The sequence below is a fragment of the Poecile atricapillus genome, chromosome 14 (genome assembly GCF_030490865.1).
Source record: "Poecile atricapillus isolate bPoeAtr1 chromosome 14, bPoeAtr1.hap1, whole genome shotgun sequence".
NCBI classification, from domain to species: Eukaryota; Metazoa; Chordata; class Aves; order Passeriformes; family Paridae; genus Poecile; species Poecile atricapillus.
Genome location: NC_081262.1, coordinates 16,228,784 through 16,248,491, shown reverse-complemented (window position 1 = coordinate 16,248,491; position 19,708 = coordinate 16,228,784). Strand labels below are relative to the sequence as shown.

The 19,708-nt window shown below is 48.4% G+C and overlaps 1 protein-coding gene across 6 annotated transcripts in view; it reads left to right on the top strand.

Annotated features, from left to right (window-relative positions):
• Positions 1–139: 139 nt before the first annotated feature.
• The window catches only part of ARHGAP17 (Rho GTPase activating protein 17), a 43,005-nt gene continuing 23,436 nt past the window's right edge, over positions 140–19,708 (top strand). For all 6 annotated transcript variants that reach the window (XM_058849400.1, XM_058849396.1, XM_058849394.1 and 3 more), the window contains exons 1-2: positions 140–294; positions 17,937–17,976. In XM_058849400.1, coding sequence (XP_058705383.1) covers positions 242–294; positions 17,937–17,976 — 93 coding nt within the window. In that variant the 5' untranslated portion in view covers positions 140–241. The remainder of the gene's footprint in view (positions 295–17,936; positions 17,977–19,708) is intronic.

Here is a 19,708-nt window from a genome sequence, read left to right as displayed (position 1 = left end):
CGGTGCCACCGAGAGAGCGGCGCAGGAAGAGCCGCGGCGCCGCGCAGGAGCGGCATCCGGGCTGCGGGCGGGACATCCGGGCTGCGGGCGCGGATCGGGCGCGGGGCGGGGGCGGGGCCGGAAGCGGCGGGGGCCGGGCCGGGCCGGGCCGGGCGGGCGGTGCTGAGGCGGCGGCGGCGGGGCCGGGGGCGGCCGGGGCACAGCGGCGGGGCCCGGGCAGGCCGGGGCAGCGGCCGCCGCCATGAAGAAGCAGTTCAACCGCATGAAGCAGCTGGCCAACCAGACCGTGGGCAGGTGGGACGGGCGCGGGGGGCTCCGCTCCGCAGGCTCGGGGGGATCGCGGGGAGGGCGAGGGGCGGAGGCCGCTCGGGGGGGAAGGCGCTGGGTCCGTCCCGGTCCCGGGGCTCTGTCTCTCCTCTCCGGGGGTCGCAGCCACGCCGGGCGGTTCCTCCGGGCCCTCGGGGATCCCGGGACCCCTCCCCGGGCCCCCGGGGCCATTTGCATCGGGCGCTTCTTGGCCGCCCTCCGGCGGCTTTCGCTTCCTTTCTGCCCGTTAAATTGGAAGTATTTGCTGTATTTCTCGCTCTCTCTCACATCTAAGAAGACATCAGAGCGTGCCTTCTCCAGGACTTCACTGCCTCCCCACGACTGGATTATAACAAAACTCACAGGAGCCCTGTAGGTACAATTGTCCCCAGTTTCCAGCTGTTGGACTCTGGGAAGGTTTTAACTCGGTAGCAACAAATCTGTGCCCACACGGGGAAGTGCCCTGCAGCAGCAGCTGTCCCTGAGATAAACATGCAAATGTCACCACACTGCTTTTCTAGCAGAAGTCAATGCTTTCCTGCAGAAACTTCCTTCTGCTTTCAGTAAAGATTTAATCTGAAAATCAGTTCCTATATAGAGAGTGTAAATTGAAAGCCTGTACTGATACTGAAAGTATAAACTTATTATCGGAGTTTATGTCTTGGTGGCCTCCTTTCCAATAACTCCCTTAACAGGGTGTTTGTTTTCCTTGGAGCCCACACAACCCTGGCAGGTGTGCCAGCTAATAAAGCCCAAGGAGGAGATTTTTAATAGGTTTGTTTTGCTATTAAAGAGGGAACAACTTCCCGACCAGCCTTGTCCTCTCGTTCCTGTTTCATATGAATCAATGGATTTTTTATGTTGTTGGAGAGGTTGTTGGCATTCCCTGTTTGCATGTGTCGGCCCCACAGCTCCAAATCCCGAGTGGAATTTGGAGTAATCCGGGTTGTACTGAGGAGGATAAACAGCTTGGGGTGTTTTGTGCTTCCAGGGGCGAATCTGAGCGTGGAGCAGCTTTGGGAGGTGTGGGTGGGGAGCTGGCAGTGACCTTTGGCCGTGCAGGTGAGGGCTGTGGGTGCTCAGGTGTGGTGTCTGGGCAGGTTCCTGTCACACACCTGTGCCACAGAGTCCGGGGTGCCCTGGCAGCCAGGGCATGCATGGGCTGGGGGCAGTCTGGTTCCATTCAAATGCACACACTGCTGTCATTGGTTTTCATTAAAAACTCTCTAAATGACACCGAGTCATTTGGTATTCATTAATTGTGACTATTTCATGTTGCTCACCTGCTCACATTCCATGTGCTGATCACCAGGACCTTATTTTGTTTCCCAGAGTAAAACCATGTAGTAGGGATGGCTTTTAACAGGTCTTTCGATGAGAAAGACTTTGAGAAGCACTGCAGGACTCATGGAAGGCATGGCAGACACTCAGCAGGATCTTACAGGCAGTGTTACATGTTCTGTTGAGTTAGTGAACTCGTTTATGAGTTTTTTGCACAGGGACTGAATGAGGAGACAAGTCCTGCATCAGGAGGATCCCTGTGCTTGTGTGCAGAGGTGGTGGCTCGGTGTTCCAAGGCCCTGGATCCTGGGGGACCCTGCAGGGAAGGAGCTGCTCCCCGGGAGAAGCAGCGTTGGGAGGCGTTTGGGATCTGTGTCACATCCCCTGGGGCTGGTCCCTGCCTGGCTGCTGCTTCTCCTGCTCTGCTTTTCCCTCCCTCAGAGGTTCCTGGGGTGTGGGAGAGCAGCCTGCTTACCCTGAGCTCAGCAGGGCTGGGTGTGTGGTGGCACCGTGGGGCTGTTCCCTTAATGAGGGGCTGTGTTTGATTGAGGAGTGACACTGCCCTTCTTCCAGCCAGCTTCCAGGGCTGCCATCCTGGGCCTGGGACCCCAAATAGCAGACCTGGCATCAGGGAAGTAACACCTTAATATGGGAAATAAGGAAAGATTGGCAAGAGCTCCAGCAAAACCGAGGAATGGCGTTTGTGAGAAGCCTGTGAGTCCACAGATGGAATTTATGGAGTTAGGAAATACATGTAGGAAACTAATTAAAGAGGGGATTAGCTCAGTGGAACAGGATTCCACAATAATTAATAGATGTGTTAAATATTTTGCAGCAATTATCTCATGGCTGTTCTTGGCTGCCTTAAGTGTTCAATCTGCTGCTGAGGATTTTATATTTCATATATTGGACAGATTTGTTGTCAGTGCTGCTGAGGGGAGCAGCACAAGCTCTGGGAAACTTAAAAAGTGAAATATCAGAGGTTGGGCCAGGTGACTGAGACACAGCCTGGCACTGGAGATGGCATCACAATGTTCTCAGGGCAGCCTTAGCTGGGAGTGCCAGTGTGTGTTGGTGCTCATGGCATCCTAAAGGCTCTCACATGCAGTCAGGATAATTCCCAAAAAGCAGGGCTGGGACCTGCAGGTGAGCAGAGGCAGGGCTTGCCAGGAAATCATTAGTTCCACACGAGCTGAATGAATGCATTGCTATAAAGTGGCATCTTGCCCACAACAGGCACAGGGCTGATCACCCAGAGGAACGAGCTCAGAGCTGACTTGATCTTGAGCTGTGTCCTGAATCCAGCTGCAAACAGCTGGGAAGTTGTAGTTAGGCTGAAAAAAATTAGTTGGGGAGGGAATGGAGAAGAAGAACTTCATGAATTTCAGGTGACCTGTGATTCCATAGGGGCCATATGCTGGGATTGCTTTTCATGGGATTTCTGTCCTAATTCCTCTAAAGCTTCATCTCTTTGGAGGCCCAGGGCTTGTATCCCCCAGGAACAGCTGTGTGTGCTTGGCCTGGGCACAGAGCCCTGGGAAATGGCACTTGTGGCTGGCTCAGGACATGCTGTCTCACATCTGAGGAGGTGAGGTTGTACCTTCCCTTGGGATGCTTCCTCAGCAGATCCAGCAGAGCACCTGAGTGTTAGGCTCAGAAACTTAAATGATGCTATGCTTGATGTCAGCAAAATAATTCTTCATGTATCTACAAGGGCTTGTCTTGGTTTCCATACCCTTTTATAAATTACAAAGGAGACAGATTTGATTAGAAGCTTGGGAATATTCTTCTTTGTAGCTGCAGTCATCCCTAATGAAAATAAATGTTCAGAGCTATTGTCATCAAAGCTTTGCACTGATACACTAATAAGCATTTGAACTACATAGCTGAGTAATTTCCTTGAGGAATGAGCCCATGGAGAGGTCTGGATCATGCTGTTTGCTTCCAGAGCTCAGGTTGGTAATTAATGACATTTCAGGCTGTGACAATCTCCACGAGCCGTGCTTCCGGCCTCTGGGGACCCGCTGCTGCTGCTGTTGTTGTTGTTGCCATCAGGTTCTTCTTCATCTTTTAGGGGCAATCCCTGAGTACCATTCTGATTAAAAATGTTTTCAGACAATTGCTGGGGAGGTTTGGGTCTGGTGAAGTCACCCAAGATCAGACAGGTGGATTTTCTTACTGCTTTTGCTGGGAGAGATACTCGATCTGCCCTGGGGCTCTTGCAGTAATTTAAACCAGGGACAGGCAGCTCTGACTAATTAGAAATCTGGAATAGCCCACAAAGTGCCTCAGAAGGCTCTGGTTTTATGCAAGAGGCTGACTTACTGTAGCTTCTGTGCTCGTTTCCCACTGCTCAAATACAACTCCTTGTGTACAAATAGTTTTTTCCAGGCCCTGTACTCATGGCTTTGCTGTGACTCACCAGGAGTTTTTGAACACAGCTTTTAATAGCTCCCGTCCTGCATAAAAGTTACTGTGCTGAGCTATATTTAGTGTTTCTTCAAGCCACTTGGCAATGTGAGAGTCTTGAGTTGGAACATAATTATTACATTAAGCAAGTTATGTTAAAATGCCTGTTATCGAACTATTGTACGAGGAGGAGCTGCCTACATTTGTCTGTACGTGGAAAACCTGCTGGAAAGCAATGATTTCTAGTAATAATTCATGGAAAATGTGGATGGTCCAAATTATTCCTTTTCTTTTTCTTGCTAAAGCATTATCCATTGATTCTTGTCTTTCCCAGAGTTGTTCTGTGTATTATTACTTCAGGAAGGTTTTTCTGCTTCTTTGTGTTTTGTTGATAGTACTTTGAAACTCGCTTTTTCAAGTGTCCAGGGTGGTAAAACAAGAGTGCATCCACCTCTCTCAGTACTTCCATCAATATAACATTAACCCTACAGTGCCATTTAATATAAAAAAAAAATCTTATTTAACGTTTTCCTGGTTTTGGGGGGGTGGGGGGAAATTTAATATGACCCCAGTACTTGAAAATTTCTGGCTCACCAAACATCCTTTAATAGAAGTTAAATCTGCTGAGCGTTATTTACTTGCATTGCTTGTTGTGTTTGGCAGAGATGTTTGAAAAAGTGGTAAACAGCATTGAAATATTTCATATTTACAGGGAGTTTGCAGGTTGCCATTTGTCTCCATTGGAGTGCTCATGAAAAGAAAAATCTCATTTCAGTGTTTATAATCGTTATCTTAAGCATTTCCTGTTTATCTCCAAATGAAGTTCCAGGTCTCTAATTAGGAAATTGCATTAGATCTTTCTGCGTGGCAGCTGAATGCAATGACGGGTTTAAAGGAGTGTGTTTAATGAGGGGGATGCTGGGCAGGGTTTGGGGCTGCAGGTGGGAGCAAAGTGTGGGGGAATGGCAGCTGTTAAATAAATAAATTAAATAAACATTGCTGGGGGGACTGGGGCTGTTGGACAGGAGCTGCCTGGCTGCAGAATATTCCTTACCTGGCTGCTCCCAGGGCACTGGGGGCTCTGCTCAGGCACAGAACCCAGCAAAGTGGAGTTTCCATGCGGGGTGGGAGCAAGGAAAGAGCTCGGTTACCCTGGCAGCGCTGCTCAGCCCCAGCAGGGCCAGCAAAGCCTCGGTGTTGGAGCCTTTATCTGCTTCCTGCACCCTTTGGGGACCTCTGACACAATGTAATGGCTTGTGCAGCTTGGGAGTTGGATTTTTCTACCAGGACAAGCTGCTAATTATAGAAAAGCAGGCAGCTATTATGTGTTCAGTTTGGGGCTGCTGCTTGTGGCGAGCTTTGGCACTGGTGGGGGGTTTGGGTCTGTATTGTCACAGACATAAATCACAGATTATAGCAATAATTCCAGAAATGGATGTTTTAAATTGAATCCAAGCTGTGGTCTAGATTGATTTTTGCGAGCATGTCTGTTAATCCCATTGATTAATATCCACTTGAAAGGTGGTTGCTGAAGCCAAAAGAAAAATCACCTGCATTTACTGAGGACTTTGTAGCAAGTTTCTTTCACTGTTCTGTCTCAGTGAGGAGCTTGGTGAGGCTGAACTGCTGCTCTGCTGAGCTGGAACCCCTGGTGGGACCAGAGGTACTGGCTGTGAACAGGAAAGAAAACAATTTATTCTGGCCTAGTTGTGGTGTTTCCTTTAGGTTTTGTAAAGGCAGTGAGTTTATCGGGATCTTGTAATTCCTCATGGGCCAAGATGATCTCATGTTTAAAGTCCAGGTCATTAAGAATCCTGAAGATTAGACACTTAAGAAATTACGTTGTGTTTTTAAGGAACCTCTTCCTTGTGCCCTTACAAGGGCAGCCCCAGGTTTGAAATCAGTGAGTAAATAGTTGCTCAGCCCTCAGTTGAGAAGCCTCATTGCTTGTGATCTGCTTCCAGACCACATGAAACCTGGGAATGCCTTTCCTGGGCTGCCCAGGTGACGTGGGCAGGGTGTGATGCTCAGGGAGGTGTGGGTGGCATTTCCCACCCGTGTGCCCAAAGCCAGGGGTGCCTTCTGCTTGGTGCCACCTGCCAGCACCAGGGATGACAGCCCTGGGACCCAGTGTCCCAGCCAGGCTGTCCTCTGGCACTGGGAACCATCCCCTCCAGTCGCTCCAGGACTCTGTGAACAGCCTCTCCCCATCTTGTCAGCTCTTTCACGTGCTGGAGAGCCACAATTAAATCACCCCAAAGCTTCTCTTTCCCAGAGAAAACTAAACAACAAACTAAATTTTGTTGACTTGAGTAATAAATGTTGTGAATTCCAGTAGGAACCTGCTAAAGCCTGTCGGTAAAAAGAAAAAAGTGACTACATAACTTTGTGTCGGACTTGTGTGTCAGGTGCTGAGTGGGCAGTGGGTAAAATACTTGAGATATTTGTTGCAGAAAAAGAAATGAAAAGATTCCAAGCTGGGGGATGTGGGTAATATTAATTGCCTTCTTGCATGCATGTCCTCTTCTCCTTTGGCTCTGTTCAAGCTGCTGCTTGATGAAATAGATGAGATAATAAAATATTCACAATCCAGACAGACACCGTAGGATCCGCTCTGGCTGGATCAGCTCGGGCTCTGTTCTGCCGGGGGTCAGGAGTGTGTGAGGATAAAGGGAGCCTCTGTCTCGAGAAAGCCTGCTCTTACACTGCCTTCAAATGAAGAATAAAGTGTCCTCTTTCTGTGCAGGTGCCTCTCAGGTGCTTTCAGGGGGGTTTGAGGTGCAGGGCAGTGCCAAAGCTGGCACACCGTGCTCGTGTCACGTAACCGGAGCCTGAGTCACCATTCCCGGCTGGAATGGTGCTGGGAGAAGCACTGGAGGAGGCAGAGGGAGCTGGAGGGGTGAGAAGGGATGTTATTGTCCTTGGGGGTTAGGTGCACCCAGGTTTTGGTGTCTGACATAACAGCAGGATAGGGAGGTTAAAGTACCCCTGAATCCGCTCTGGTGGCAGCAGCTCAGCTGAAGGCACAGGAAGTGCCTTTTTTCCTCCCAATATTTATTCATGTAAAAAAAGTAATCCCCATCATGGATGATTCCTTGATTCTGACTTGATCTGATGAGGGTTCTTCGGAATGAATAATTTTAATATCAGGTTATACCCAGAGTCAAAATCTTGAAATAGTCATGATTTGATCTGCTAAAATAGCCAGAAATGATGTAACAGTCTGTTTCAGCCTGATGCTGTAATGGGATACACTTGGAATTGATGAAAGCAAATGTATTTCTTAGACACTTGCATGGTATTTTTAGGTTATGAGAATGGATCTGTGGCCAGAGCTGCTTGTTAGAGGTCGTTGTATCAGCAATGATGAAATGCCAAATGACAGGATCTTTTTAGGAAGGGGTTAAATAAAAAGTGTCTTCATGTGTTAGAAACGTTTTCTAACATTCTGCACAGTCTCTAGAAAGAAAGGAATTGTAACTTAAATGAAGTAGCTCCAATTTTTGGCATTTAGGAGACCCTCCAGCCCACGGTGGCTTTTCTAAGGCAGCACTTGGCCACGGCACAGCTCTGAGCTACAACTCTGTGAGTTTGATTAAACACCAGTCAAACTGGGTAAGGAAGTCTGATTTCAGTAACTCAGAGCCAAGTGCCTTCACAGCAGTTGGTGGTGACAAACCAAGTGATAGCCAGTGATTTGAACAGGTTACTGTACCAGATTCCGCATTTTTCAGGCTGTTTGGCTGTCGTAGGTACCAGTCTTGAAGGCTAAACTCGATCCTTGGTCTCTTCCAACCCAAACCCTTCCAAGATTCTGTGGTTTTGATTAAAATTTATTCCTTAGGAACCAAATAGCCTTAGAACCTTGGAGTCTGAAGCTGCTATTCCATGGCTGATCCACAGGACAGTTGGGATACTTGTGCAAGGTCTCCTTGGCGGGTGCTGCCTCTCACCAGGAAACAGCTCCTCAAAGCTGGGTGAGGTCACAGCGCTCCTCTCACTGAGGTGGAGCCTTTTTTTCCTGGACAGGGATTGTTGTGTGGTGGAGTTAATTGCACTGCAGAGTGTCAGGGACATCCTGGAGTGAGTGCAGAGGGTTGAATCAAAGGGCCAGCGGGGTGCAGAATGGCCAAATGGCCTTTGGCTCAGAAGGATCGATGGAGGAGGAGTTTTTCCTTCTGTCCTGCAAATTGTCCCACATTGCTGCGCTGAAATTTCTCTGTGTGTAACCTCACTGGTTTCTCAGGATCCCAGTGATGCTTCCAGAGTGAAATTTAAAATTAATTAAAGGGTAAGTGGTAGCTAATACAGCTGAATATTGCACAGACCAGGTAGGTCACTGGTGAGAGCTGTTAATGCTGTTGAACACACAGATAACACATCCTCCATGTTTAGAGCTAAGAAAGGTACTTTAGCCGGTGACAGGACAATGAATTTCAAAGGTGGGCTGGTGTTTAGAAGATAAATTGTCCTGCAGGCAGTTTGAAAAGTCATGGCTGAGATATGGCTGTGGAAATTACAGCAGCTATTTCAATGTGGACTCTTCACATATAAATATCAAGAAATTGTTAGGAAACATTGGTCCCCAAATTAAAAATTTTATTTTCTGCAGGAAATGAAGCTGCTAAAAAACTGATATTCTCAGAGAAATCAATGTGTGAGCTGAGCTTGCAGCTTCTATGAACATTCAGCTGCTCTGCCCTGCTGCAGAGCGATTTCACACGCAGATTAGGTGTTCTGAGCTGCTGGTTTTTGTAGGAACAGAGCAGCAAGCCAAAGTAATCCTGCTTTTGTAACAGCAGGTCCAGGCGTGTGTTGAAGTGCAGGATCATAAACCTCCATTAGTGCGAGGCTCCCGGTTCCTCCTCAGCAAGGCAGGGGTTGAGTTCACTTTGTTTAGTGCTGGGGCAGCCTCGTGGCAGGGTGGGAATGGCCCAGCTCTGTGTGCTGGGCTCTCCTGTGTGTGCTGTGTCCAGGCAACGGGAAAACAGGAGCCGTGTCCAGCCGGGATCCCGGGGATGCCTCCTCCTGCTGAAACATAATCAAGGGCTCAGCCATTAATTGTTAATCACGGCCGCGCTCAGGAAATCAGCGCAAAGGCTCCGTTGTGAAATCGTGTGCACAGGGAATAATCCCTGGTTTGTGCCCAGCTGATTTTATACAGCTTCAGACCTCCAAATTCCCTTACAGCCTTTTTACTGTTATTTCAAAGTGTCCAGCTCCTTTTTGCAGCCTGACTTTCTATTCCTGCTTCATTGTTCTGCCTTTTCTGCATTTCCTTGTTTTGCTTCTTGTGTTGATTCAGTTTGGTTCCTTCTCCAAGGCTTTCTCTTGCCAGTTTTTGTGAATCCCCAAACTTAAAATAGATCATGGTGGGCAATACATTAAAGAAGAGCGGTGTTACCTTTGGTGAAACAATCATTTCTGGACTGGAGTTTTTTGACACTTACCCAAGACTGAATCCCTGGGTGCCCTGTGCCAAGCTCTCACCCTCTTCACAGAGGAGAATTTGTAATATCTGATCTAAACCTACTTGCTGTCAGTGTGAAGCTGTTCCCCCTTCTCTTGTCAAAGTTGAAAAAAAGCAACCAAATACGCCAAAGACGCCCAGGGTTTTTTCAGCAGTTCAGTGAATTTTGTTCATTCCTGTAATGCATTTTTTTCCTATTCAGACATGTCTGTCCTGTAAAAAGCTTGTCTGTGGAAAAGGCAGTGCTGCTTCTCGGAGTCCTTTCCAGCAATTGACAGCACAAGACTTCTGGGAAATCATGGAGCTTAAAAATGTCTTGAGTTGGTGGTAATCCACCTGTCTCATGGCTAGAGTGGAAATCGGGATTTGTCTGGAAGTTCAGGAGATGTTGGAGGGTGTTTTGGGAGTTTTTTAATTCCCTTTTCACGTGTGGAGGAGTTCTCCTGTCAGCAGGTGCTTTGGCAAGGGGAGCACACTCACTAAACTGAGAGAGCTGCCAGGGGAATGGGGAATCCCTGAGCCCTGCTGCTGTCCAGAGCAGCCCTTCCCTCTGCTCCCACCCTCCCAGCTCCCACCTCTGGGCTCTGCTGCTGTCCCTTCCCTCTGCTCCCACCCTCCCAGCTCCCACCTCTGGGCTCTGCTGCTGTCCCTTCCCTCTGCTCCCACCCTCCCAGCTCCCACCTCTGGGCTCTGCTGCTGTCCCTTCCCTCTGCTCCCACCCTCCCAGCTCCCACCTCTGGGCTCTGCCTGGAAAATCCTGGGAAATCTCCCGGCCGGCACTGGGAGCTGCTGCCAGTGGGGTTGGGATGCTCCTGCTGGAGATGAGCAGGACACAGCCAGGTCTGGCAGCAGCTCTGATGTCACCTGTGGGAATGAAATGTCAGCCCCAGGCTGCGCTTTCACCATCAGCTGAAGCTGATCTGAAGTAGCTGCTGTTGCTGAAAGGGACAGATTTCCCTGTCCCTGTCCTGTGCTGGTGGCCAAGGAGAGGCCCAAGGCTGTTGGGAGCAGGTTCCTGTTGCTGGATACGATTGTGATGCTGCTGCTGGTGCTGGAAGGAGCCACACCTGACACTTGGGATGGAGCAGTGTTCCAGGCAGAGCCCCTGGAAGGAGAGAGGCTGTGGGAGGAGTGAGGGGCAGCTTTGGGGTGGGGTGACTGGAGCTGGCACAGCCTGGAGCCCAGGGGAGCCCAGGGGAGCCCAGGGGAGCCCTGGAGAGCCCAGGTGAGCGCTGGGGAGCCCAGGGGAGCCCAGGGGAGCCCAGGAGATCCCAGGGGAGCCCTGGAGAGCCCAGGTGAGCGCTGGGGAGCCCAGGGGAGCCCAGGGGAGCCCAGGAGAGCCCAGGTGAGCCCTGGAGATCCCAGGAGAGCCCAGGTGAGCCCTGGAGAGCCCAGGTGAGCCCTGGAGAGCCCTGGAGAGCCCAGGGGAGCCCTGGAGAGCCCAGGGGACAACAGGGTAGCCCAGGTGAGCCCTGGAGAGCCCTGGGGAGCCCAGGGGAGCCCAGGAGAGCCCAGGGGAGCCCTGGAGAGCCCAGGTGAGCCCTGGAGAGCCCAGGTGAGCGCTGGAGAGCCCAGGTGAGCCCTAGAGAGCCCAGGAGATCCCAGGTGAGCCCAGGAGATCCCAGGGGAGCCCAGGAGATCCCAGGAGATCCCAGGTGAGCTCAGGTGAGCAGCGCTGCTGGCCCAAGGTGCTGCAGGATCACTCCTGGTGCCAGCTTAAATTTCACCTGGAGCTGCTGCTGTGGCCCAAAGCACAGCAATCCCTGTGCTGGCACCATCTACTGTTGTGTTGGAAATTACACCTGACATTCAGGAATAACAATTCAGGAATTATTTAGGTTGCTTTCTGCTGGACTGTGTCTTATAGCAGAGCTGTACCCAGCTACTTTTACATAAATGATTCTGCATAAATAAGAGGTTGTTGCTTGCTTGGGAGGGAGAGACCTTGTGTGAGAATAAACATCTAAATGTAAATAAATACCTAGCAGTTAAATATTAAAAGCAGTTACCAAGACATGGTGTAGATGGTGTCTTTTTTTTTAAATAAATTATAGTAATAAACTGACATGTTTGGAAAGCTCAAGTTCTGTAGTAAAGTATAGCATAAGAAATGTAGATTGTGGTACTTAAGGGGGAAAAAGCAAATCATAAGAAATACATCATCATTTGATAAGCTGCACCAGAAACTTTAAAAAGTTTGTCTCAGGTTTTTTGGGGTTTTTTGGTCACTAATTTATGACAGCTTGTCATTCTTATTTTGGGGAACAAAACATGAGACCAGTACTGGATTTCACCTTGCCTGGATTTTAGCAGTTAGAGTGTTAATCCCCTGCAGCAGCACTTCACCTTTCCTTCAGAAGCTATTAATAGTTTCACCAATCAAAATGCACTTTTTAAAGGAAGTCACATTGTTATTTGCCTGAGAGATTTGGGGTTTTTCAAAGTCAAAAAGAATATGGGGGAGAGCTTTAGTAGCTGTGACTTTGTCCAAGGTATGAAATGGGAGGTCAGCAGTCACCACTTGATTTTCTGGGATAGCAGGTGATTGGAACTGTATTACTGAACTGTAAATTTTTGTTTGTACCCAGAAGTTTACAAGCTGTTGGACTCATCAGGTGCTCACTGAAACATCTCTTCCTTCCCTCTGTAAATGGGCTTCTACTTTTAGATCACAATTGTATTTTTGCCTGTAGAAAGTTCATTTGAAATTCCTCTCAGATCTACAGTGCTGTGGCTCAGAGGGATCTGCCCAGTTTTGTTAGACTGAAGCCAAAAGTGCTTTTGTTGAACCACGCTGCATTTGGTGGAATTCTCAGGATGTGATATTAAAACCACTCAGTGTGTGTTTTACAAGGAGGAACTCTGCAGGGCCTTGCTGCAGTGCCTGTTCCTCCGAAAGTGGCCTGAAAATAGGATTTGGCTTGAGCTGAGGTTGTTCTCCAGAGCTAAATTCACTGCTTGCTCCAGAGACCAGCCTTGGATCCATCTCACCAATGCAGGAATTTCAATCCCCTCCTGTGAGGAGTGTCCTGGCTTTCCCTGCTCTGCACAGGAGCACTCTGCTCTCTTTCCAGGATGATTATTTCCCTGCAGCCTGCCCTGCCTCTCATTAAAGCAGCTCCAGCTCCCACCTCCAGGGCTGGGGTGGAACAGATCAAAGCTGAGCTTGGAGAGTCGGTGACCGAGCACAGTTTGATGGGGGAACTCAGTGGAGATAATGAAGAAGGAAGGCAAAGCAGCAGAAATCTTTCTTTATTCACTCACTGAAGCCTGAATTGTAGTTGTGCAGCTCTGAGGTGTTTGGATCACTGAAATGTTTTGGAGGTGATGCACCATTTTTAAAGCAATTCTAAAGGACTGGAAGCACAGGAGTTGCAGCTGGTGGGTGAGTTCCAGAACAGCAGCCTTTGGTGGGATTTCTGCGCCACTGAAACATCTGTGGTCACCAGAGTTACAATTAAATCTATTCTAATACATGTGAAAAAGCTTACATTTTTAATTTGGGTGAAAAATGAGGATAGGAGGCAAACTAAGAGTCACGCTGATGGCTGGTTGTGTGTGGTGTTCCCAAAATACTAATACTGAAAGTGAGTGCTGACTAGCACCTGACAGTGTTCTCTGAGTTATTTTTGAACATTTGAAACCCACTTCAGAATATTGATGCATGCCTTGAGTCATGCTGCTTTCCTTTCAAAAATCAGCCTAAGGTCAAACGGGCAGGAGTGGGTTGGTGGTCCTGAAACACCTTGGAGTTGGATTTTCTGTGGAGTTTGTCTCGGTGAGTGTTTGAAAAACAAACCTTTTTGAAGGGAAATTGTCATCTAATTCTGGATTCCTTGTTTTGGAGAGAGCTGCTGATTCTTTCATTTTTCCTGGCAGCGAGTGCTGCCCATTGTATGTGGAAATACAGCAGGATGTGCTGCCAGCCCACCAAGGTGCTCGCTGTTACCTCAGCAGCCAGCTGAGCTGGTTACTCCTGGTAACAAACACAGCCTTTGTTTGAGGAAAAACCACTCAGCAGGGAAGGCTGGCTTTGGTTCTGTCTCCAGTTTGGGTGGATGGCTCCTTGCTTCCACTGAAACCTTTCCAGGCTTGTGGACTGGTCCCTGCCCTCCCGTGGCATCACCTCTGCCAGCGCCACCGCCCAGCAGGGTGAGTCAGGCCTTTGTGGTGACATTTCAACTGAGTCACTTGTTCTGCTGGCAGTGGCCAAGCTTTTATGGCTCATGTGGCAGGTTTGCTCGCCTTCATTCCTCGTCAGCCTTTCAGGAGTGTGCATTTCATAGAATCATGGAATGGTTGGGTTGGAAAGGGACTTAAAGCCCATCCAGTCCAACCCCAACACCTTCCACTGTTCCAGGCTGCTCCAAGCTCTGTCCAACCCAGCCTTGGGCACTGCCAGGGATCCAGGGGCTGTGCCAGGGCCTGCCCACCCTCCCAGCCAGGAATTCCTTCCCTGTATCCCATCCATCCCTGCCCTCTGGCTGTGGGAAGCCATTCCCCCTTGGCCTGTCTCTGCAGGCTCCTGTAAAAAGTCTCTTGCAGTGCTTCTGGAGCTTTGACCTGCCTTGGAGATCAGCCCTGCTTCAGTTCTGATGCCCCAGTGATGGGCAGGACCAGGGGGCCCTCAGATACTGTTTAGGTGAAGCATTATTTATTCTAAATCTCCAGTGGCAGCTTTAATAGACTCTCTTCATTTTATACATGAAAATGTAAATTCTTTCCTGATGGAAGATAACACTTTTATCTCAGGAATTCCCATCTGCTGTTTCGAGATGCACAGAGAAGACTTGAGGCCTGGAAGTGTGAAGAAGCTGCAGAATGACCAAGCAAAGGAATCAGTTTTTAATCTGTGGGGTGGGAGCTGTTCTGCCCACCCTGCCTGGGCTGAGGCAGGCTTTGAGCCCTGGGGTCAGAAAGAAGGGAAAATGGAATTAAAAGGAATTACACCATAAAACACTCTGACAGGAGTTCAATTAGGGGCACATGGAATACATTTTAAGAATGTCACAGCAAGCCAAAGTATTGTGATTAACATGTCTGGAATAAAAAAATACAGTCTTTCCCTGTAAAACCAATTGGCTTTTTGCTTGGAGTGAGTTAAGGCCATGCCACCCTAAGCAGGAAATGGCACCAGCATTTCTGTTCCATATCCTGTTTCACGCTAAGTACTGTATTTGGTGTCTTGAAAAGAAAATTTGCTTGAAGAAACAAGAATTTTGTTAAAGATGACAGTTCCTCAGTGTCCTGGGATGGTGGAGAGCAAGGCTGGCTCTGCTCAGGGTTTTGGCTGAAGCTGCTGTGCTGTGCTCAGAGCCTGCCCTGCCCTTTGCTGCCTGTTCCACCCTGGAGCTGTGTCAGGGAGGCTGTTTGTCCAGAGGGTGAGCTGGGGGAGCTGATTTGGCTGAGGAGCAGCTGTTTCTGTCAAATTCTTCCACTTGCTCTATCCCAGCTGCACCAGGGGTGGTATCCTGCTGGAGAGGGACCGTGCAGAAATGGGGAGCTCTGAGTGGGCAGGACACTGTGCTGGGTGAAAGTTCTGATTTCAGAGAATTCAGTAGTTTTATCCCCTTTTGTGATTAACAGGATTATTACAGCCATAACAAATGATTATTCAGTTGTGTTTTTACAATCAGTCTTTTAAAATGCACTGCTGACTTAAGAGCTCAGTACCAGTTGATTCATGTCAAAGTTCTTGTGGTGTAGCAGAGAAGCTCCATTTCTCAGAAGCTCCTTTCCCTGGGAGCAGCTCCGTTCTGCTCCGGTGGAGCACTGCCAGCCTGGCAGATATTTTGGATTTGGGCAGCCCCAGTGCTGTTGCTGTGGTAGGTGGGGTGCCAGCCCTGCATGCCCAGCATTCCTGGGCTGCTGCTGCTGTGTCCCATGTGCCAGCAGCACCCCTGGGACACACGTGTGTCCAGAGAGGAGGCTCCTGTTCCAGGGTGCTGCCCCCCGAGGCACAGGGAGCGCGGGAGGGGCTCCCCAGGGCTGCTTTCCCTGTTAGGAATGGCTGGGAGGGAGCTCATCTTGCAACCCAGATTGAACTGCTTGGACTGGATGGAAATTCAGGGAATGGAAACAGCCCTGGCTGCTGCAGCCTGGTCTTCAGAGCCCTGGGCTGGGCTGGACTGGGGGAAGAAAGAAGCCCCAGTGCAGGGTCTCCAGGCTGGTGGGCACTGGGGAAGCCCTTGGGAGCACTCTGCAGCTTCCAGTTCTTCACTCCAGAAGGATTTCTTCATTACTTCAATTTGATAAGGTGCAAAATAAACACTAACAAGGGCTGAAGGCAGAAGTTTAGCAGTGAAAATCTGTTCTTTTTGAGAAGTTTGCTGCTTCCCTGGTTAGCTGGCAGAAGGAATTAGCGTCCCTCGAAGCTGCAGTGGGATGGAAACTTCAAACTGGTCATACCTGTAGTTCCAAGAGAGATAGAGGTTAATTCCAAGGGAGACAGAGGTTAATTCCAAGGGAGACAGAGGTTAATTCCAAGGGAGACAGGGGTTAATTCCAAGGGAGACAGAGGTTAATTCCGAAGGAGCCCTCTCCCTTTGATGGTTTGCTGCTTTCCCCTGTGCAGAGAGGAGATGGGCTGTGCTGCTATCACAGGGTTGTGTTTTCTCTTTCATGGTTGTGATTACTGAAAAACAACATTATTTAGTGGCTCTTTCTTGGCTTCCTTATTAAAGGTGGAATGTGGGCCTGCAGGAAGGGTGAGGTCTTCCCTCGGTGCACTTCCAAACCTGACATCATCAGCAGGGGCTGCTGTGCCTGTGCCACGCTGCTGCTGGCAGGGCTGGGGACAGATCCCACAGTGCAGATCTGCATTGGCCAGTGCACATTTAGCTCCTGGAGGAACCAGTTCAGTGTAAGAACACAGCTTAAGAAAAATGAGTGAAATAATTTTGCACTTCACATAATTATCCATAGTGTGTGGGTAACCACACTTATACTGGGAAGGAGCTTCTGCTAGCACAGTACTGAGCCATCATTGCTTTTCACTCCAGTGGATAGAATATCCTAGGAAAAAGGAAGGGAAGGAGAGATCAAACTTTCTATTATTCTAAAGTTGTATGGAAGCTCTATTCTATTATTTGAGGGGGTTTGAATTAAAGTTGTGGCTGCAGCAGAGTGGGTTTTACAGGATAGAAAAATAAATATATATCTACGTATAAATAATAAGTATAAATAATTGCTCTTTAACAGGATGTAACTTCCAGCAGACAAAATATTTCTGTTTGGGTGGGAGAAAAGTTTATCAATCTTGTCTGTGTTTTCCTCATCAAATAAATATTCCAGTGCTGTCAGAATATTTCAGCTGCTGTTGTCAGAGTCTGGCTGAGGTATTGAGCTTTTACCTTATTCTGCCATTTAATAATTAACACCTTATGGTTCACAACTAGTTCAAGCAGATAATGTGCTGTAAAATTGAAGTCAAATAAATGCTTTAAAAACACCGACCCAAACCTGAAGGAATCTTGTCCTTGGAGGCTTTTGGCACGTTCAGCTGCTGAGGCCTGAGCAGGAACACGAGCTTTCCGTGCGTGCCCAGGTTTGCAGAGGGTTATTTGACAGATTGCAGGATCTGATAAAGTCTGGAGTAGCTGAGGGACTCTGGCAGCAGCAGGGGAAACTCTCTGAACAGGAAAAGTGTCCTGGAGTCCCTCCAAGTGCTCCTTGGTGTAGGTGTGTAGTAACTGAGCAGCAGAGAGGGAGAGATCAGGAATTTATCTTTATTTTATAAGCCTGGCAAAGGGAGAATCAATCAGTGTTAGAGCCAAAGAGCCAACAACAAATAAACTGTGTGTCAACATTAAACAATTTAAAGTTTGTGTAAGCTGGGATGACAGAAGGTGTGGAAACGTGTGTGTAGACAGGAGACATTTTTGTCTGGGGGTGTGGAAGCAGCCAGGGGTTCTATATTGAAGCAGACTTTCCTGGGAATATTAATTTCTGATGGGCTTTTCAAGTACCAGACCCTCTGTTCTACAATTATGGAGCTGAGCAGGATGAGGTGATGGGAGGTTTGTGGTGAAGGGGTTGAGGGATGTTTCAGGCTGCCATTCCCACTGGAATCTGTGGGATATTTTATCTGAGGGATAAAACTCTGCAGTGCTCCCATACAAAGAGGTGAGGGTGGCTCTCCTGCCCTGCTCGTGGTTTTATATTCCTTTGTATTCAGGTGCATTGGTTCCAGTTTGCTTTGGGTTTTTCCATGTGCACTTGGAAAGAGCATTTAGAGCTTGGTGCAGTGGATTTGTGCTGCAGGCTGGGCATTCCAGGGATGTCAGGCTTTCCCAAACTCCCTGTGCTGGGGGCCAGGGCTGCCTGTGACGTGGTGAACACGGTGGTGTTTGCAGCAGTGGCAGTAATGGGATTATAGCCTGGAACTGAGCAGGTTTTGTTGGAATTGTGGAGGCAATCTGTGACCCTGAACATGCCAGTTGTTTGACAATGATCTTTTTTCCTCCCATAGGGCTGAGAGAACAGAGGTACTCAGTGAAGACCTGTTGCAGGTATTGTAACACGTTCCATATGTCTTATTTCTTTTATATATTTTATTTATTTTATTTTATTTATTTTATTTTATATATATATATATATTGTGATGTGTGAGCCTGCTGAGGTTTGTGGAGTACCTAATGTGGGGAAAAATACTGCATGTGTCAGGGATGGAACCCTGGGTGTCTTTGACTTTTCAGCACATGAAAAAACAGGGATACATTTTGAGTAGAAAACTCAGTTACTTCTGTTTCTGAGTCCAAGCACGTGGCTTGGTGGAGGAGGAACCATTCTTGCTCTTAATGAGATGAACATTCTGATAAGCCCATGAACCATTGGTGCTGATGACTTGCCAGTCTGTCTGAGGAGGATGAAGAAACCCTGGCTGGTTTCTGTCCTCACTGCTTTCACCTGAACAGATCAGCTGGGCCTTAAGAGAAGTGGCACAAAAATCATTCCAACTGCTCACTAATAAAAGTCTGTTAGTGCTTTAAGTGAGTGTACAAATGCTTCTTGTTTAGCTGTGATATTTGTTCTCAGATCTGTCATGCTGACATCGATTTGTTTGCAGACTTGTCATCTTTGTGCAAATTTATCATCTCATCAAACACGACTTTCATGGTGGAGTTTAAACTGCAACTGTCACATTAACAAGGGTGACTGATTCCATGGAGCAAATTTGCCTGCAGACTTGTCCTACATAGTTGTCTTCCTCTGGTTTCTTTATGAAGGGTTTATAAAAAGAACACAAATGAGTGAGGGAAGTCAGGCTGGCTGTTCCTGGGACCTGCAGTGTGGTGGTTATTTCTGATTAATTACAAAGCATCTCAGCCTGCTGGAGGTGAGGGTCTGGAGATGGAACAGGGGAGTCAAGCAATGATGGAAGTGCTTCTGATTCAGAGCTCTCCAGCTGCTGAGGTTCAGGTGGCAGCTGTGGGAGTGTGACAGCCTTCAAACATGAATTCAGCACAAATACATGGAATTACAGAATCCCAGAATGACTGGGTTGGAAAGGACCTTGAAGCCCCTCCAGTTCCAGCCCTGCCATTGGCAGGGACATCTCCCACTGTCCCAGGTGCTCCAAACCCTGTCCAGCCTGGCCTTGGGCACTGCAGGGATCCAGGGACAGCCCCAGCTGCTCCGGGCACCCTGTGCCAGTGTAATGGTGACCTGGAACATTTCACCCCATTTTCAGGGAGTTGCTTTATTTAAACTAGAATTACCTTCCCAGTTTGACAGTTCTGTCCTTAATTTCTGAGGAGATGTGGAGCTCAGTGACACAGAGGATGTTAAACACCTTGGTAGCCTGCGAGGGCCCATCTGGTTTCTTGTTTAGCTGCAGAATAGTAACAAGAAGTGAAAGCCAAAAGCTCTGCTGCTTGTTGCCAAAAAAATTTTGCAAGCAAGGCTTTCCCAGGCCCTGAGCAGCCTGGCTACACCCAAGTGGAAGAATTTACTCACTTGTTTGTTTGCTCTTGGGGGCTTGTGCAGGGGCAAGAGGCTCTTATCTAACCCAAGAGTTTGGAAACTGGTGCTGCTCACTTGACAAACATGGTTCACAGTTGGGTTTTTTCATATTCAGCTCAAGCTTTGCACAGGATTGTTAACAGGTTTTTTTTGTTCTGTTTTCTGAAGGGTTGTGCTCCGTTTCAAGTGTCTGTTCAATGTGTTTCATCTGAAGACAAAGGCTATAATTCAGTACTGAAAAGGCCTTTACAATAGTCCTGCTTTCTGGCAGAGCTCAGT